Genomic DNA, 18,531 nt, shown 5'->3' with positions numbered 1-18,531 from the left:
ATAATATTATAGGTATCAGATTCACATGCCAAGGGTCTAACTAAAGTAATAAGTAATTTAAACTAAAGTTTGGATTACTGGTTAAGGAGAGATCATATCAAAGTGATGATGTCAAAACAGGACAGTAAGGAAGATTTTACAGATACAGAACAGCATGATGGGTCAGCGCAACATGAACCCAAGCTCACAGTTGAGGCTGTCTTCATGTGTACTAAGATAATAAAATGTGAGGCTGGATGAACACAGCAGGCCAAGCAGCATCTCAGGAGCACAAAAGCTGACGTTTCGGGCCTAGACCCTTCATCAGAGAGGGGGATGGGGGGAGGGAACTGGAATAAATAGGGAGAGAGGGGGAGGCGGACCGAAGATGGAGAGCAAAGAAGATAGGTGGAGAGGGTGTAGGTGGGGAGGTAGGGAGGGGATAGGTCAGTCCAGGGAAGACGGACAGGTCAAGGAGGTGGGATGAGATTAGTAGGTAGCTGGGGGTGCGGCTTGGGGTGGGAGGAAGGGATGGGTGAGAGGAAGAACCGGTTAGGGAGGCAGAGACAGGTTGGACTGGTTTTGGGATGCAGTGGGTGGGGGGGAAGAGCTGGGCTGGTTGTGTGGTGCAGTGGGGGGAGGGGATGAACTGGGCTGATTTAGGGATGCAGTGGGGGAAGGGGAGATTTTGAAACTGGTGAAGTCCACATTGATACCATATGGCTGCAGGGTTCCCAGGCGGAATATGAGTTGCTGTTCCTGCAACCTTCGGGTGGCATCATTGTGGCAGTGCAGGAGGCCCATGATGGACATGTCATCAAGAGAATGGGAGGGGGAGTGGAAATGGTTTGCGACTGGGAGGTGCAGTTGTTTGTTGCGAACTGAGCGGAGGTGTTCTGCAAAGCGGTCCCCAAGCCTCCGCTTGGTTTCCCCAATGTAGAGAAAGCCGCACCGGGTACAGTGGATGCAGTATACCACATTGGCAGATGTGCAGGTGAACCTCTGCTTAATGTGGAATGTCATCTTGGGGCCTGGGATGGGGGTGAGGGAGGAGGTGTGGGGACAAGTGTAGCATTTCCTGCGGTTGCAGGGGAAGGTGCCGGGTGTGGTGGGGTTGGAGGGCAGTGTGGAGCGAACAAGGGAGTCACGGAGAGAGTGGTCTCTCCGGAAAGCAGACAGGGGTGGGGATGGAAAAATGTCTTGGGTGGTGGGGTCGGATTGTAAATGGCGGAAGTGTCGGAGGATAATGCGTTGTATCCGGAGGTTGGTAGGGTGGTGTGTGAGAACGAGGGGGATCCTCTTGGGGCGGTTGTGGCGGGGGCGGGGTGTGAGGGATGTGTCGCGGGAAATGCGGGAGACGCGGTCAAGGGCGTTCTCAATCACCGTGGGGGGGAAGTTGCGGTCCTTAAAGAACTTGGACATCTGGGATGTGCGGGAGTGGAATGTCTTATCGTGGGAGCAGATGCGGCGGAGGCGGAGGAATTGGGAATAGGGGATGGAATTTTTGCAACTAAACTTGGTTATTAGTTCCTACTTGGCATTTTTGCATTGTTGTGTATTTTGAAGTCTGCCTTGGAGGACACTCACCCAAAGATCGGAGGCTGAATGTTCCCGACTGCTGAAGTGTTCTATCCACTTGGAGGGAACATTCCTGTCTGGTGATTGTTGCACAGTGTTCATTCATCTGTTGTCATAGCATCTGTATGGTCTCACCAATATACCACGACTCAGGGCATCCTTGCCTGCAGTGTATAAAATAGACAACATTGGCTGATTCACATGAGTATCTGCTCTCTTTGTGGTGGATGGTGTTCTCACATGTGATGGTAGTGTCTATGTCAATGATCTGACATGTCTTGCAGAGGTTGCCGTAACAGGGTTATATAGTGTTGTGGTCAATGTTGTCCTGAAGGCTGGGTGGCTTGGTGCAAAAGATGGCCTGTTAAAGGCTTGGCAGTTGTTTGAATGTGAGAATTGGGCAAGTAGGGGTGATCTTGGTGAGATATTCATCATCATCACATGTTGAAGGCTGCTGAGGACATGATTTAATCTCTCAGCTCCGGGGAAGTACTGGACAATGAAAGGTACTCTATCAGTTGTATCAAGTGTCTGTCTTCTGAGGAGGTTATTGTGATTTTTCGCTGTGGCACGTCAGAACTGGCAATTGATGAGTTGTGCATCGTATCCTATTTTTATCAGAGCATCCTTCAAAATCTTTAGGTGTCCCTTGTGTTCCTCCTCATCTGAACAAATCCTGAGCATGTGCAGGGTTTGTCCAAAGGGGATGGCTTCTTTAATATATTTAGGTTTGAAGCTAGAGAGGTGCAGCATTGTGTGATTATCCTTGGGCTTGTGGTACAGTGAGGTACTGAGGTGCCCATCTTTGATGGAGATGCGTGTGCCCAAGAATGAGACTGATTCTGAAGAGTAGTCCATGGTAAGTCTGATGGTGGATGAAACTTGTTGATATCACTAGGCATTTCAGTGATTCCTTGCCATGAGTCCAAAGGAAGAAAATGTCATCAATGTATCTAGTGCAAAGCAGTGGTCTGAGGTCCTTGTTTGAACTCGTGCATGAAAATGTTGGCAATATTGAGGAGCAAATTTGGTCCCTATGGCTGTTCTGTGTGTCTAGATGAAGAACTCGTTGTTGATGGTGAATACATTGTGGCCAAGGATGAAATGGATGAGTTGTAGAATAGCGTCTGGAAATTGGTCGTTGTTGGTATTATGTACTGAGGCTGTTGCAGCGATGCTGTCATCATGGGGGATGCTGGTGTAAATTGTCAAAACATTTGTTGTGATGCGGAATGTTCCTGGATCAACTGGCCTGTGGGAGCTGAGTTTCTGTAGGAAATCTAGAGTAGAGTCATGACAGATGCTGGACTTTCCTTGTACAATGGGTTTCAAGATGCCCTTGACATAGCCAGAGAGGTTCTCACACAGGGTCCTGTTGCTTAATAGGATGGGGTGTCCACGTGTGTTGGCTTTGTGTGTCTTTGGAAGGCAGTAGAAGTCTCTTATACAAAAAGTACATGGGATGAGTGCGCATAGAGTACTCTGAAGGTCTGGATTAAAAGTCTTGATCAGCCTGTTGAGTCGGCCATTGTGTTCTTTGGTCGGATTGGCAGGTAGTTGTCTGTAGTGTTCCTGGTAATTCAGTTGTCATTACACTTCCTTGCAGTGGTCTGTTCTATTCTGAATGGCGACGGCTCCTCCTTTGTCTGCTGGTTTGATGACAGTGTTGCAATTGGTCTTGAGAGCATGGATGGCTTAGTGCAGAATGTCACCCAAGCACAACACAATCTGGTGAGCACAACTGATGAATCCCATGTTAACACACTCCTGACGGTTTGAGCATACACGTCTAGCCTAGGGCAGCGGCCTTCCAGAGAGGTCCAAACCGACTCTTTCTTCTTTGGTGGCTGCACCGTGGATTTCTCTGTTGCCAGTTCCAGTTCATCGGTTGTCTCTCTTAGCTTGCTGCTGACATCTTGGGGTTTGTGGAGCCTCATTTGCTTAATTAATTCATGTGTCTACTGCAAGGCCAACAAGGCCCGTTTTGGTAGTGGGGCGGAAATTGAGCCCACGGCTGAGAACTTCAATGTCATCTAGTTGAAGGGTGTGGTCAGACAAGTTGATGATGGATTTGCCTGTGGCAGTAGCAATTTCAACAATGGTACCGGGGGAGGCTTGGTTACTGTAGGTGGTGGTGCCAAATTTCTCCAGTTTCTTGTTCTTGTTGTGCCAATAGGTAGTGTACTTCTGTTGCCTTGTCTGCTTAGCAGTTTGCCTTACCTGTCTGCTGTATCCTGAGCACAATAGGACTCTGTTTCGATTTCAAGGTCTCACGTCATTGGCACTGCCTTATGGGAAGAACTTGGTTACTCAAATCACCACCAATTGACATGAGCTGAGGAACATTTGCTATTTCTTTACTCCCCTTATTATGGGCATCTTATTTAGCCAAGCATCAGTATACAGACACCCATCCAGTAGCAAGTAGTGAATTAGAATGAATTTCATCAGATGAATTGACCACAACAGGGCATGAGGACTGGGAACAAAACCAGGGCAAGAGCACCATGCACTGTTGAAATGAAAGAAATGATCGCATCTTCACTAATTACTAGAAGGATCCTCATCTCAGTCTCTGTCTTCAAAAGATGAGCACAAAGTATGTTGTGGAGATGGATCCCACACCTAGAACTGATTAAGTAGTTGGTTTCTATTTCGTAACTTAATGTAACAAGTTTCACATAACCATCAGGACTCTATAGTGTGTCACAATCTGGGAGATTCCTGCAATATTTACGTACCAGGAAAAAGTGCTGAGGACTTTGCAATTTTCTAGTGTCTAAGCCCAGGGGAGTTGCCCATCAAAATTAATTTCCTGGGCAATTCCTCAGGAGTCAGCTGCATCCAGGATTCTGCACAGTCCCAAAGTGGAATTTCAGTCTGCCCTGCTGTGACAACAATCTAGTCATTGGAACATCTGGGCCCATGCTTTCTCAAATTTACTGCAGTTTACTGCTTTCCTCTCGTGAGCTTATGCTGTGATTGAGGATCCTGGAGTGGAATGATGAGAGGCAGGAAGGACAACTTTGACTTAAGTCTCAGACTGATATTGTTTGAGAATGAATATTGAAATGAGGAACAAAAACAAAAATTGCTGGGAAAATTCAGCACATCTGGCAGCATCTGTGGAGAGCTATCAGTCAACGTTTAGAATCCAGTGACTATCTTGCCCTGATGGGAAAAGACAGGGACAGCTTCTGCAGGGATGTAGACATCCAAATAAATAATATGTCATCTCCCTGCAATGGGCATATTAACCAGGCATTCAACACCACACCTAACTCATGGCTACAATGCCTTCTCACGATTATCTCTTACAGATGTACTCACCCTCCCAAGGACCAGACATTTCGCACACGGAGAGCTCCTCAAGCTCCCAGATCACCATAGAACATAGAACATTACAGCACAGTACAGGCGCTTTGGCCCTCGATGTTGTGCCGACCTGTCATACCGATCTGAAGCCCATCTAACCTATACTATTCCATGTACGTCCACATGCTTGTCCAATGACGACTTAAATGTACCTAAAGTTGGCGAATCTACTACTGTTGCAGGCAAAGCGTTCCATTCCCTTACTACTCTCTGAGTAAAGAAACTACCTCTGACATCTGTCCTATATCTTTCACCCCTCAATGTAAAGTTATGCCCCCTCGTGCTCGCCATCACCATCCTAGGAAAAAGGCTCTCCCTATCCACCCTATCTAACCCTCTGATTATTTTATGTTTCAATTAAGTCACCTCTCAACCTCCTTCTCTCTAATGAAAACCGCCTCAAGTCCGTCAGCCTTTCCTCATAAGACCTTCCCTCCATACCAGGCAACATCCTAGTAAATCTCCTCTGCACCCTTTCCAAAGCTTCCACATCCTTCTTATAATGCGGTGACCAGAACTGTACACAATACTCCAAGTGCGGCCGCACCAGAGTTTTGTACAGCTTCACCATAACCTCTTGGTTCCGAATCAGAAGCATTAGACGGATCGTCCTCTGCAACGTCTCCTGCACCTCTCCAGCAACATGGACAATGATATAGCGCTGGCCTGAGGGCTCCCATTAAGTTTCACATATCTGCAGCTCCACACAAGGGAGAGGGAGAAACAGGTTTCTCGATCCAAAATGCAAACAACAATCATATAGAATTGGACCCCATTTATAAACCCATATGGAACAAAACTGGAAGTGACACAATTCACCATTACAGAGCGGACAGTATAAATTCCAAGCGGAGTAGAACAACATCGCTTCATCAAAGGCTCCACTGATGATGTTGCCTAGCATGGTGATGAAATGTCTAGATGAAAACAAGCCAGCTCAGCGAACAACTCAGCAATCTTACAAAAGCAGAAGTTGCTGGAAAAACTCAGCAGGTCTGGCAACATCTGTGAAGAAAAAATCAGAGTTAATGTTTTAGGTCTGGTGACCCTTCCCCAATTCTGAGAAAGGGTCAGCAGGCCTGAAATATTAACTCTGATTTTTTTCATCACAGATGCTACCAGGCCAGCTGAGTTTTTCCAGCAAATTCTGCTTTTGTTCATATCATTACCTATAGATGGAGCAGTCTCAGTCCCATTTAGCCTTAGACTGCTCTGCCCCCCACCCCACCTACCATCATTGCTTGCTGTTCAGCTGATTCTGTGCTAAAGAGTGTATATGGCAGGGAGCTCCCCCTCCCCTGCCCCCACCCCAGCAGAAATGGTGACAGGGAAGTAGAACCGAGACAGCCAATGTTGCATGATGGGCCAGGGAGGAGGCACCCTGCATGCCTGTGGGGCCAACACAGGCTTTGGATGGAGAGCAGCGTTGTTCCTCTGTGAAGGCCCTGTGAATGTTTGCAGTTACAGCCTGTCCGTCACAAATCAGCTTACTTACCCCACCCATTGAGAGTCCCATCACAACCACTTCTGCTCAATACCGTGTGCTTCATCTACTTCATGATAGTGAATGGCTTTTGGCCTCAGTGTTAGAAGGTGCTCCGGGCCCCAATACCAGGCTCTTTTTCTAGGTGCCCGTTCTGTTAACCTCACAGGCTCAACACTTCCTCGGGTGATCACCCAAACTGTGTATACGTGACTAAGACTGCCTACTTGAACCCCTGTCACACACACACCCACCTCCCCGCCCCCTTTCCTCTTAATCTCTGTAAATGGAGATAACAGGAAGAACTTGGTAACCCATTCCAGTGACCCAACCGGCAAGCACTAGCCCTTACTGTCCAGGGCCCTCACTGGTGGACACACACACAGTCGTGACCATGACAGTCCTCTCATTCTTCTCAGACTGACCCCTATGGAGGCAAAGGATTGACTGTGACCTGCTCCCTTACAGCACAAAGACCCCATACCCACATGCACTGTCATCTTGACTAGGTTCCTAACCATGTCCAAAATCTGCATCAGACATACACATCCCTCATCCCGCAACACTACGGGCAATTTAGCATGGCCAATCCACCTAGCCTGCACATCTTTGGATTGTGGGACGAAACCGGAACACCCAAAGAAAACCCACGCAGACACAGGGACAACGGGCAAATTCCACTTAGATAGTCACCCGAGGTTGGAGTCGTGCCCAGGTCCCTAGCACTGTGGGGCAACAGTGGTAACCACTGAGCCACAGTGCTGCCCCCACACTGGGGATATAGCTGTGTTGGAACATTTCACCGATATGGGAGACTGCTTTTGGCTAACCATGCTGGGTCCTCCCCTCACTGATGGTGCCACTATGGATTTAACTGTGCACTACTCCTCTGAGACTTTCGGACATGTTCACATCTTGCTTCAGATACAACTTGTTTGGCACAAATGCTGAGGCCACTTGGGGTAGGTGCTGCAGTGACATGATGCACTAACATATGACAAGATGTGCACACCCATGCCTGAGGACTGCTGCACAGCACAGCCATTTGTCTGACTGGTGAACGAGACAATGTCCAACTCAAGGCATGGCAGCAAAAGGCTTAGTGAGACACACATGCTGAGGACCTGCCTATAGACAGCATGGAATGTGCACTGAGACAGCAAGGGAGCAGCGAGCAGCCTTGGTAGCCAGCCCTGGGAATGCCATGTAATGGATTCCTTTCCCTGTGTGGTACTTCTATCCAGTGCAACCTTACACAGCTGGCTGCAACAGTCATCTTTCAGACACATTTGCCCTGGAATTATTCCTAAGGGTACAGTGCCAGTCCACTGGAGGATGTCTGGATGGTGCCAAAGCCTCTCTGTAGGTGGAGCATATAGTGAAAGAATACAATGCAGGTGGACCGTACCCTACTCTCCAGCTTTTGGCAAACATGGAACTCCTAGAATAAGATGCAAGTTGAAGCTGTCAACACCCTGCTCCAGTTTCCTTGTCAAGTTTGTTTGGCAAATTGGGCTGCTAACAAAGGTGTTTAACAATTGCAAACATTCCTTTGGCCAATGAAAATCTTGCCACACTAGCTGAGAAAAACAACCAAAAGTTGTGGTGTGAGGAACTTGACTTGAAGAACGGCCTTGGACATCTCAACCGATTCTACCGCTCATCTTGCCAAAGCTCTTGCTGTTCAGAGCCTGACAAAGATTATACCCAAAGAGTTAAATGATTTTCCTCATTATATGTTGCTATTTTTCCACTCGGCTCACTTGTCTACCAACAATGTAGAGAAAATATACGCCCTGAAATAAAAATGCAAAGCCTGAAAGAGTAATATAGAATATTTGATAGGATTCCAAGCTGAGAGTGAACTAGTAGATTTAAGATATCCAGTGGTTTGAGTGGTCATTGTGGTTGGAGAGCAGCAGTAACACAAAAGAAACAAGTCGACAATGTCCATGTGGTGGCATGATACTAAACATAGCATTACTGAAAGAAAAATTTCATCCACTTACTTTATTTAATTTATTCAGTTTACAATAAAGACTGGTTTTCATAAAAAGAGCTATGTTCTAAAAATTAGCACTAAAAAAAACAATTCTCAGATTTGAAAAATCAACTTGGTTAATTATTGCGTAACTCTTTTCACTCCTCCATAACTTACCCCTGGAAAGCCATACAGTTCATTTTACACAAAACTAATTTTAATTTTTTTCTTTTTCCTGACAAATTTTTTTTATGTACAAAGCAACAGAATAATGTTTATGCGAGAACTTGCATATCAAAAAATGTTTATTTTGATGAATAAAAGAGCAAAAAGTTAAATAAAGAAATTTTGACATTAAAGTATATTAGATCAAAGCTGATCTTGACACATAGGAATAACAATAAAATGCATTCAGAGACTGAAAATTAATGCAGAGTTCAGCTTCCTTTCCTCTAAGTTTCAAATGTACCATAGGCTTCGTACAGCTATTTAAACAAATCAGTGACAGGCAAACATTGCCCATACCAGCAGCCAAACCACATGGAATCTCCACTCAGGTTTTTGAACAGATTTGCGATGACTAGTGAATAATCGAATAACTAGTTGGTGATAATTAGGGAGAAGTGATTTCACATTGTTTGTAAGCTGGAGCTGTCACTGCTTCCAAGATTTTCAGTGTGACAATTGGACAAAGCTCACCACACGTAGGAAGTGCTGAAGTTGTAGCATTTATTACGTGATGTTGTACTGGGTTAACTAAATTATTTGTATTAATAATGATATTAGTGAAATCTATATCTATTAGTAATTACTGAGAGTCCTGGTCATGATCATTGCCTCTTTCATATTTAAAATAAAAATTGCATGAAAAGAAAAATAGCCGAATGAATGGACAACAGAAGCAAAATTCTGCAATCCTGCCTCTCCGTTAATCAAAGTTATAATCATGGAATTATTCCCAATATTCACCAGTTCTGTTTAGATTCAAATTAAATACTACAGAATTGAACTTTTACATAAAACTAGATGTGAGGTGGACAGCAAGTGATGACACCACATGCATTTGCATTTGTCCCAGAGAGAGCTTCTAAAGTGTATTTGCATGTTAAACGGACTCCATGATCTCTGACCCCAGGGATCTGCAGGTGAAATTGCAACTGAATCCTTTGATGTGCTGTCTCTCCAGGATCTAATTAAATCTGTCAGGTTTGATTTCCTGAAAAATTAGGGATCATAGAATCCCTACCCTGTGGAAGCAGGCTCTTCGGCCCAACAAGTCCACACCAACCCTTGGAGAATCCCATGCAGACCCATCCACCTATAACCCCTAAACACTACGGGCAATTTAGCATGGCCAATCCACCTAACCTGCACATCTTTGGACTGTGGGAGGAAACTGGAGCACCCAGAGGAAACCCATGCAGACACAAGGAGGATGTGCAAACTCCACACAGACAGACAGTCTCCTGAGGGTGGAATTGAACCCAGGTCCCTGGCGCTGTCAGGCAGCAGTGCTAATCACTGAGCCACCATGCCACCTTAGAATGACACATAACATCAGCCCCTCTTAGGAAGGCAATAGAGTTGGTCTTTCTCATGAGCCTGGCTTGCTGATCTTATTGTTAGGATGGAATCAGGTTGCCCATTAAAACTGCAACTGTGACTTAATCTGGTTAAGAGTCCCTGACAACCAGTGCTCAAATGACAATTGTCTTAGTACCAAAAGGTTCATAATATTATTGTGCAGTCAAGGACCACTGCCTTCCCTGGTGTTTAAGTAGCACCTCAATGTGGTTATCTTTTGTAACATGATAGAGGTAAAGCAATGTAGGCATGGTGATGAATTGAAGCACTTGTTACAAAACTTAAATGTACACTGTAAAACCACCTTATGATATGAAGGTTAGCATTGAGAAATAAATCTGCTCAAGCAGCCAGCATTATCTGTAGATTTTTGGTGAAGGATATCTCCTAATTGTTTTCTTCCCATTTTATATAGCCTCATTAACTGAGCCTCTCGCTTCCTTTTAATCTCATACCAGTTCTGCTCACACCATAAAGACACACTATAAAAACACTGAACACCATGGCAAATGTTGCATGAACATGATGGGAAGAGACTTAAATTCTTGCTTGCAACTGCTGAACTGCATAATCTCCTGAAATCAGATCAATTCCAACTGTTCCATTTGAGGCTGATGTGTATGAACCATCCAAATCTATGGACTCAAAGCACTGCCTGTCTGAACAAGGCTGAACTGTAAATGTGGCTACACCATTTGAAGAAATGAACAATCCAAAGGGAAGATACACTCTCAAAGCTGCATCTTCATCAGTTTTCAAAGCCTTGGTAGAAACTGAGGTCCTTTTAGATAAATCATCAGCAGCAAGATTGAGGTTTCTACAAGGTCTTTCCTCAGTCGGGGACACCAGACCATTTGTAGAAATCTATTGCCACTATACAGACAGTCCAAGCAGGAAGGGAAGGGCATGGCAGCTCAGGAGAGGGCAGGAAAATTGTGAACAGTGAATTAAGGTCAGCCCCAACCTACCATTGCTGCAATCCAATTTCAGGCTGAGGTACGGGTGAGGGAAGAGAAAGTAACAGTGTGAATTGAGTGGTTTCCCAGCAAAACTTTCAGGAGAGGAAAGAAAAAAAACGATGAAAACTCAAGAATAATACTGTTACTATGTTCCATTAGCTATGGAAGTACGTATAATTTGAATATATAGGAGGCTAGCATGATCAAGATAAGCAATATCAGACCTGGCAATGAGAAACTGTTCCATGGCACCTAGCAGCAGCAGCAACAAACACTGCACAATAAAATATTGTGGAATAGAAATGGAACAAAGCTGCAACAGCAGTACTGCAAAATATTATGCTCCAACCAACTCTTGCCAGTGTAATGTTTGAATTTTTTTTACATTTTCCTTTGAATGAGATCAGCTTAAGAGTAGAAAATTGCAGCTGGATTGGTTCTCTGCCTCACGTCCAATGAGAGTGGACTGCCAAGGGATTCACTTATTATCCTAACAAACAGAAATTCATTTAAACTTGAATCCCTGACATAAAAGAAGTAAAAAAAAATCACCAGATTACAAAGCGGAAAAGATTTCTTTATACCATGCTGTATCATTTACTAACATCTGTAAAGAGATGCAATTCTAATCAATTAGGCACAGTCCCCCATTTATGATGTTCATTTTAACTCACAATCAAATATATACACTTTCACACTAAAATAATATTTGGAGGAAGATATCTTAAGATCCAATTTTCTCACTGCTATTTATCAGTTTTTATTAGTACCAATAATTGTGGCCAGGAGTTAAGTCCTACCAGCGGAATGATAAATGACCACGGTTTAAAAATACCTGTACACTATTATTAACTATTGCTTGGACAACGTAGGCACTGCATTAATTCTCAAACGTGTACTTGTGAACATGGATATTTTTTCAAACTGGGCATCTTTTGAATAATGCACTAAATGTGTGACAGCCACAGGATTAGGAAATGGACCCATTTATTGTATTTCTAATAATGACAATTAAGTAGAAGGGATATGGAATCTGTATTCATATTATAATTAAATGAAAACCTAACAAAGAGTAATAATGAGTGTGTGTTGAGTGGACATCCACATCAGTGGACTTTGGGCAGAACTTTCAAAGGTTGGTAAGGTAGATGAGTCTAGAGCTTCACAAGATCACTCAGGATACCAAATTGCTAACATCATCCCATCCCAAGCCATTTGAGAGGTCATGCCAGAGGGGCTTGAGGGCTTCCTGCCTGTAAGTAGTGGAAAATCTATTGGAAGCAATTAAGCATGGAGTTTTTCAGTTGGCAGGTGAAGTCTCTCACTGCACTTTAACATTGGCAGTGAGTGAACACAGCCTACCTAGCGGAAGATGTGGCAGGGATAGCAATTCATCCCTCTAACCATCCCCTCTTCTCACCAACCAATGCCCGTTGGGCCAAAGCTGTAGTTGCTGGCTGCCAGTGGAGGGGTTGACCTCTGCATATCCAGTAGAGAGGGTGAGGATTTCTTTATCTCACTGAAGGTATTGGACCTTTCACTTGACGCAGTGGGGAAATCAATGTTCTGCATTTGGGAGACTCATATGGGCTCCTTCCGCTTCAAGAGACCACCCACCATCCTAAATTGGACAGCAAGCATGCTGTGAGCTATTGGTCAGACAACTTGCAAAAATCATGTCAGCAAGAGACATCCAACATGTTGTAGGGTCAGGACCTGTGTTTGATCCCAGCAGTGGGGTTCCCAAACAAAGTTCAGCACTTTGTCTCAGCACAGTGTCTGTTTGGATGTGATTTACACTAGTAACATGCCTGAGCCTATTGGCTAGGGGAAGACTTAAGCTGTGTAGATACACTATCATTTAAGCTCATTTCAAAAAGACCAATTAAAAGTTATTCTGCCTAATTGCTGGAAACAGACATTTTGTAGTCATCAAAACAGATGTAAGGTGATGGCTTGTTTCTGTCCGTTCTGATGGGTGCAAGATTAAAATTTTCAATAGTATGCCTCTTTTTAGCAAGACTCACATACTGCACTGTAATGACTGTTAGTGGGTTGTCACTATATTCATATTCTAGAATGATAGGACCATTATTATTTGTGCAACCTGTTGTGCACTTGTATTAAGTTGTAAACAGCAGAACTTATAAATTACTTACTGAAATACGATTAATGTCTCATCAGTTAAGACATTATTGCTAGAATGGTGATATTTTCCGGCAAGTGTTTATATGTATTTATAATTTATACTGTATGTCCATTTTAGTAGAGTTACCAGCCCTCTTCAATAAAATAACAGGTGAAGGAACATTATAAGATTACAGTCACAATTACTGTTGCCTATCAGCAGTTTGTCTGTTTATCTGTATAGGCCAGGAGCTTGCTGCAGGATTATCATTTTGCCATTCAACTAATAATAAGCAAATTACATTCATATTGTGTTCACTTGGCTTCAGGTTTTGGCAACAATGCTCCACAAATGTCCACTATTATAGCTACATGCACATATATGTATATTTATATTTCTAAAAGTATATGGTGCGCATTTGAATATATCAGGCCAAATACCAGTATGAAAGCCACACAGGTTCTGAATGGAATTTTCCCTTTGAAGCAACAGGAGTAAAATACACAAAACAATCAGTAGTTATTAATTCTATATAAGAGACCCGACCCTTCCGTTTGTACAAGTTTAATTTCTGGTCTTATTGTCCAATCACAAAGCAAACTGCAGTGAAATTTTATTGATTGGAATCAATCCTCTCTTGTCTTCGTTTCATGATTTCTTCTAGTTCTGTATCTCCTCGATGCTTCTGTAAAATTAGAATACAGAAAGGAGAGAATAAAGTTATCAACAACTCTTTCAAAAAAAAAGCTTGATTATGGGTTGTAAGAAAGTATATTGTCTACTTTTGAGATAATATGCTGCTGGTTGGGTAATTCTGCACACTAATCCAGCAGAAACCTTTGCTGAGTGAGACGAGTTCCCACCTGCCGTAGGTTGTTACACAAGGTGATGGTTCTGAAAGGGTTAATATTGAAGACCAATTAAGCTCTACCCAATTCGATAAATTGGTTGGGAAAAGGCATATAAGATCAAAGATTTTATCGGGTGAAGACCTACATCTGCATGTCTCCTAATTGTCTTAGTCTGAAGTACTGTGCCTATTCTGGTCACTCTGTTATAGGAAGTATATTTTCCTAAAGCTGGAGAAGGCTCAAACAATTTGCCAGGATGTTGCTGGGAATGGAGGGTTTCAGTTATTAGGTGAAGCTGGATAGGCCAGGGCTTTTTCCACTGGACCATAGGCAGTTGAGGGGTGACCTTATATAGGTTTATAAAATCATGAGAGATATAGATGAGAGGTGTCTTTTTCTTAGGGTAGGGGAATTCAAGACTAGGGAGCATTTTTTTTAAAAAGGTGAGAGATGAAAGATTTAAAAACTACATCGGGGCAATTTTTAAAAAAAAATATTGACAGTGGCTCGTGTGTGGAATGAACTTCCGGAGGAAATGGTGGATGTGGGTACAGTTACAGCATTTAAAAGACATTTGGATAAGTATATGAATAAGAAATGTTTGGAGGGATATGGGCCAGGAGCAGGAAGGTGGGACGAGTTTATTTTGGAATTATAGTTGGCATGGACTGGTTGGACCAAAGGGTCTCTTTCTGTGCTGTATGACTCAATGACTCTATAACTTCACAACAATGATTAATAAAAAATACTGATTGCCAACATGCAGTTAACACCATCTTGCATAATACATAGGCCTCTTGTCATTGAGGCTCACTAGTTGTTTTTCTGTATTACTGAAAACAAGTCTACCTTTAGAAAGATCAAAGAAAGGGGATTCCTGGCAGCAAATTACCCTGCTGCAAGCTGGTACGTGTTGGCAGCACATACAATGTGGGTCAATCTGAACCAGTCTGAAAACTAGTGTCAGAGCAGTTGAGGAGCAAGAGAGATTTTTTTTCCAATTTGCTCATGGGTTGTTGGCCTTACTGGCTGGTCAGCATTTATTGCCCGTGTCTTGCTGTCCTTGAGAAGGTTGTGGTAGGGTGCCTTCTGGAACCACAGCAGTCCCTGTGCTGCGGGTAGACACACAATGCCATGAGGGACAGAATTCCAGGATTTTGACCCGCCGACAGGAAAAGAATGGCAAGATATTTTCAAGTCAGGATGGTGAGTGGCTTGAAGGGGAACTTGAAGGCCATGATGTTCCCATACATCTGTTGTCCTTGTCCTTCTAGACGGAAGTGTGTGTGTGTTTGGAAGCTGGCTGACTAAAGATCTTTGGTGAATTTCTGCAGTGCATCTTGTAGATAGCACACACTGCTGCTACTGAGTTGTCAGTGGTGGAGGGACTGAATGTTTGTGGGTGTGATGCCAATTAAACAGGTTGCTGTGTCTTGGATAGTGTCAAGGGTTTTGAGTGTTGCTGGAACTGCATCCATCCAGGCAAGTGGGGAATATTCCGTCACACTCTTCACTTGTGACTGTTTGATGGTGGACAGGCTTTGAAGAGACAGGGGATGAGTTACTCACTGCACTATTCTTCACTTTTGACCTGGTCTTGTAACCACTGTGTTTATATGGTGAGTCTAGTTGAGTTTCTAGTTAATGGTAACCCCCCAGGATGTTGACAGTGGGGAAATTCAGTGATGGTAATGCCAATGAATATCAAGGGGTGATGGTTAGATGGTCAGTTGTTGGAGATTCTCATTCCTTAGCATTTGCGTGGCACAAATGTTACTTGCCACTTTTCTGCCTAAGCATGAATGTTGTCTAGGTCCTGCTTCATTTGGATATGGACTGTTTCGGTATCTAAAGAATTGCAAATGTGATGAACATTATGCAATCATTAGTGAACATCCCCACTTCTGATCTTACGATGGTGGGGATGGTCATTGATGAAACTAAAGATGGTTAGTCCTAGGACACAACCCTGAAGGTCTCTTGCAGAGATATTCTGGAGCTGAGTTGTTATGTAAATCTGTTCTTATTTTCTAACATGATACATTATCTCAATATGAAACTTGAAGAAACAATAATGATATTTTCTGGGGATACCAGTATGCAGGAGTAATAATTGAGGAGATTTCAAAAGACTTTACCAAGACAGACTACATCTTTGCCAAAAAAGCAGCAAGTGATAAACAGAGCTAAGAGATCCCATGGCCAACTGATCTGAACTAAGTTCTGCAGTCCTGCCATATCCAGTCACCAAGATTGGTGGACAATTAAACAACTCACTGGAACATACTGTCATGGAAAGGAGTTATTTTACTTTGATCAGGAAGAAACATAATTCTGTAATCTGATGGACACCATTCGAGTCCATAGATAGAAGCATTGTTTTTGGGATCTTTCCATCCCAATAATTAAGATTTGGGCCAGAGCCTTTAGTGTCTTGATATTTATGTTGAGCAGTTGAAATTTAGTTTTAGGCAGTTTAATATTGATAGATATCTATTATATAAACTGATAAAACATTCAATTTAGATCTCAACTTCTAAATTCCTTCAATGAACTCATGCAAACCATGTCTACAGAGTCAGGGTTATACAGCACAGAAGCAGACCCTTCAGTCCAACTGATCCAGCCCCATTTGCCAGCATTTGGTCTATATCCCTCTAAACCCTTTCTATTCATAAAGTAATCCTGACCTCCTTTAAACAGTCTAACCAGAGTCTGCATGAATACTGCCAGCATGACAGAAGAAATACTCCATGCAAAAATAAGGCACAATTCAGCTGTTTGCAGGCCTTTCTAAAATGTTTCAGCACTGTACCTTCTCAAGCTTGCAAAATGTAAAAGGAATTTTTGCTTTGTATTTAATTTATAGGAAGTCAGCTGTTGGAAGAAATAGAAAAGTAAGTGGCATTAGTAGGATGTTGCACATTATTTCTTACATCTAACTCAGCCTTCTGTACTTGAATTAGACTGTACACTCGAGCACCTTCCTCTCCACACACCATCTTCAGTTCTTCTTTGTTAAGAGAAAATATTTGTGCTCCTGTCAATATACCCAAACCAGCCACTGTCCTGTTTTTATAAAACACAAGAGAGTTCAGATTAAAGGGGATCTGTAAAATTCCCTCACATTATCTACAGTTCAGGACAAATCAAGGCTAATGAAGTCTGAAAGCATGACTATATAATGCCACATTATATCTATCACATGATGCTACATCATTCTTCATGTTACATTCCAGAAGTATCAAAGACCTGAATCTTCAGCTGCCACACCGCCAGAGAAAGGTGAACCCATCCACAATGTGACTGCAGCACAGTTGTGTCTAGGCTTATGGGAAGGCCTTAAAGCCTTTGTGGAGTGCTAACCTCAACCCAGTCTATAGTTCCCAACATCTTAGAGGGTCCATTGATCAAGAATGGGCCTCACTAGGTCATTTAATTCCCTTAGGTACCGGCTGCTTGCTGGTGGGTAGCCCTTCATTGTACTTCTAGAAAAATATCTAGGAGGATAGATTGTGCCTGTAAGTTGGCACACCAGCCAGTGGAATTAATTTTTGTGCCTATGCACTTCCATATATGGTCAAGCTGGGAGCAAAAGTACTGCTCAAAGTTGATTTTATGTTTGATCTGGCCCTGTATTAAGCTCTGCACCAGTCCAAATATAAGGTTTCATTTTACCAGGAGTAAGGACCTACTCATTTATATATTTCAAAATTGTAACCTTTAAGTAGTTCTCATTAGAATAGGACAAATCTAGGTCGTTGAAAAAAAACCCTCAACTGATTACACTAAAATACTAACCTCACTGCTTTCTGATCAGGAACTGCAAGACAGGAGGCTAGAAATTAATAGCAATGTTTAACATTTGTCTGTGATACCCCTGCCATACAGTGCAAATAATTGGATTGATGCCTGTGCTAATAAAAATGTGACCATGGAACACAAAATCAGTAAATGGTTTTTCTTTTCATTCCAATCAGAGGTTTATACTATAAATATACACAGTGTCATCATTCAGAAAAGCTACAGTATCCGATGTGACTTTTTCAGGAATAGGCACAAAGGGCTGGATTTTGTTGCTGGGTGGACCTGACTGATTATTTTCAGTCCTCGATTTCCAAGTTATCCTTCACTTATTAATTAATGCCACATCTCTCATTACTTTATGGAAATTGAACACATGGACAGAGCAGATGGATCTGATTTATGTTACAAAGTTACTGGATTAAAATTAATCAGTTGATCTTTTGCTCATTTTGTATGCTTGTATGCAGTAGACCGTTATGTTAAAATATTACTTACGCTTTGCTGAAGCTTTTTGCCTCCAACCAAGATTTGACATCATCTGAGCTGGATTCATAACCTAGTGGTATTTGAATTGATGACTGCTTTGGGACCATAAAGTTGCGAGAAGGTGGTTTTGTTTTGCTCGTAGTTATTAAATGTAAAAGCTCATCATTCACTTCATCCATCTGCGTCATTATGTCTGTTTAAAAAATTAAAACAACACTCTTTAAAAATGTTTTTGTATAAGTAATTGGCTTTCACACATGAACCCCTAAAATCTTTTGAATGCTCACTCTTCTTAGTCATTCACCATTTTGAAAACATTC

At 42.8% G+C, this 18,531-nt stretch overlaps 1 protein-coding gene across 6 annotated transcripts in view; it reads right to left on the bottom strand.

The window, feature by feature from the left end:
• Positions 1-8,420: 8,420 nt before the first annotated feature.
• eps8l2 (EPS8 like 2) overlaps positions 8,421-18,531 on the bottom strand; it is a 162,475-nt gene continuing 152,364 nt past the window's right edge. For all 6 annotated transcript variants that reach the window (XM_059652016.1, XM_048545674.2, XM_048545677.2 and 3 more), the window contains 3 exons: positions 18,221-18,404; positions 16,855-16,987; positions 8,421-13,752 (listed from right to left, as the gene is read on the bottom strand). In XM_059652016.1, coding sequence (XP_059507999.1) covers positions 13,681-13,752; positions 16,855-16,987; positions 18,221-18,404 — 389 coding nt within the window. In that variant the 3' untranslated portion in view covers positions 8,421-13,680. The remainder of the gene's footprint in view (positions 13,753-16,854; positions 16,988-18,220; positions 18,405-18,531) is intronic.

This window comes from Stegostoma tigrinum, chromosome 17 (assembly GCF_030684315.1).
Source record: "Stegostoma tigrinum isolate sSteTig4 chromosome 17, sSteTig4.hap1, whole genome shotgun sequence".
NCBI lineage: Eukaryota > Metazoa > Chordata > Chondrichthyes > Orectolobiformes > Stegostomatidae > Stegostoma > Stegostoma tigrinum.
Note: the sequence above shows the minus strand (reverse complement) of the source record. Positions and strands in the feature narration are given on the sequence as shown.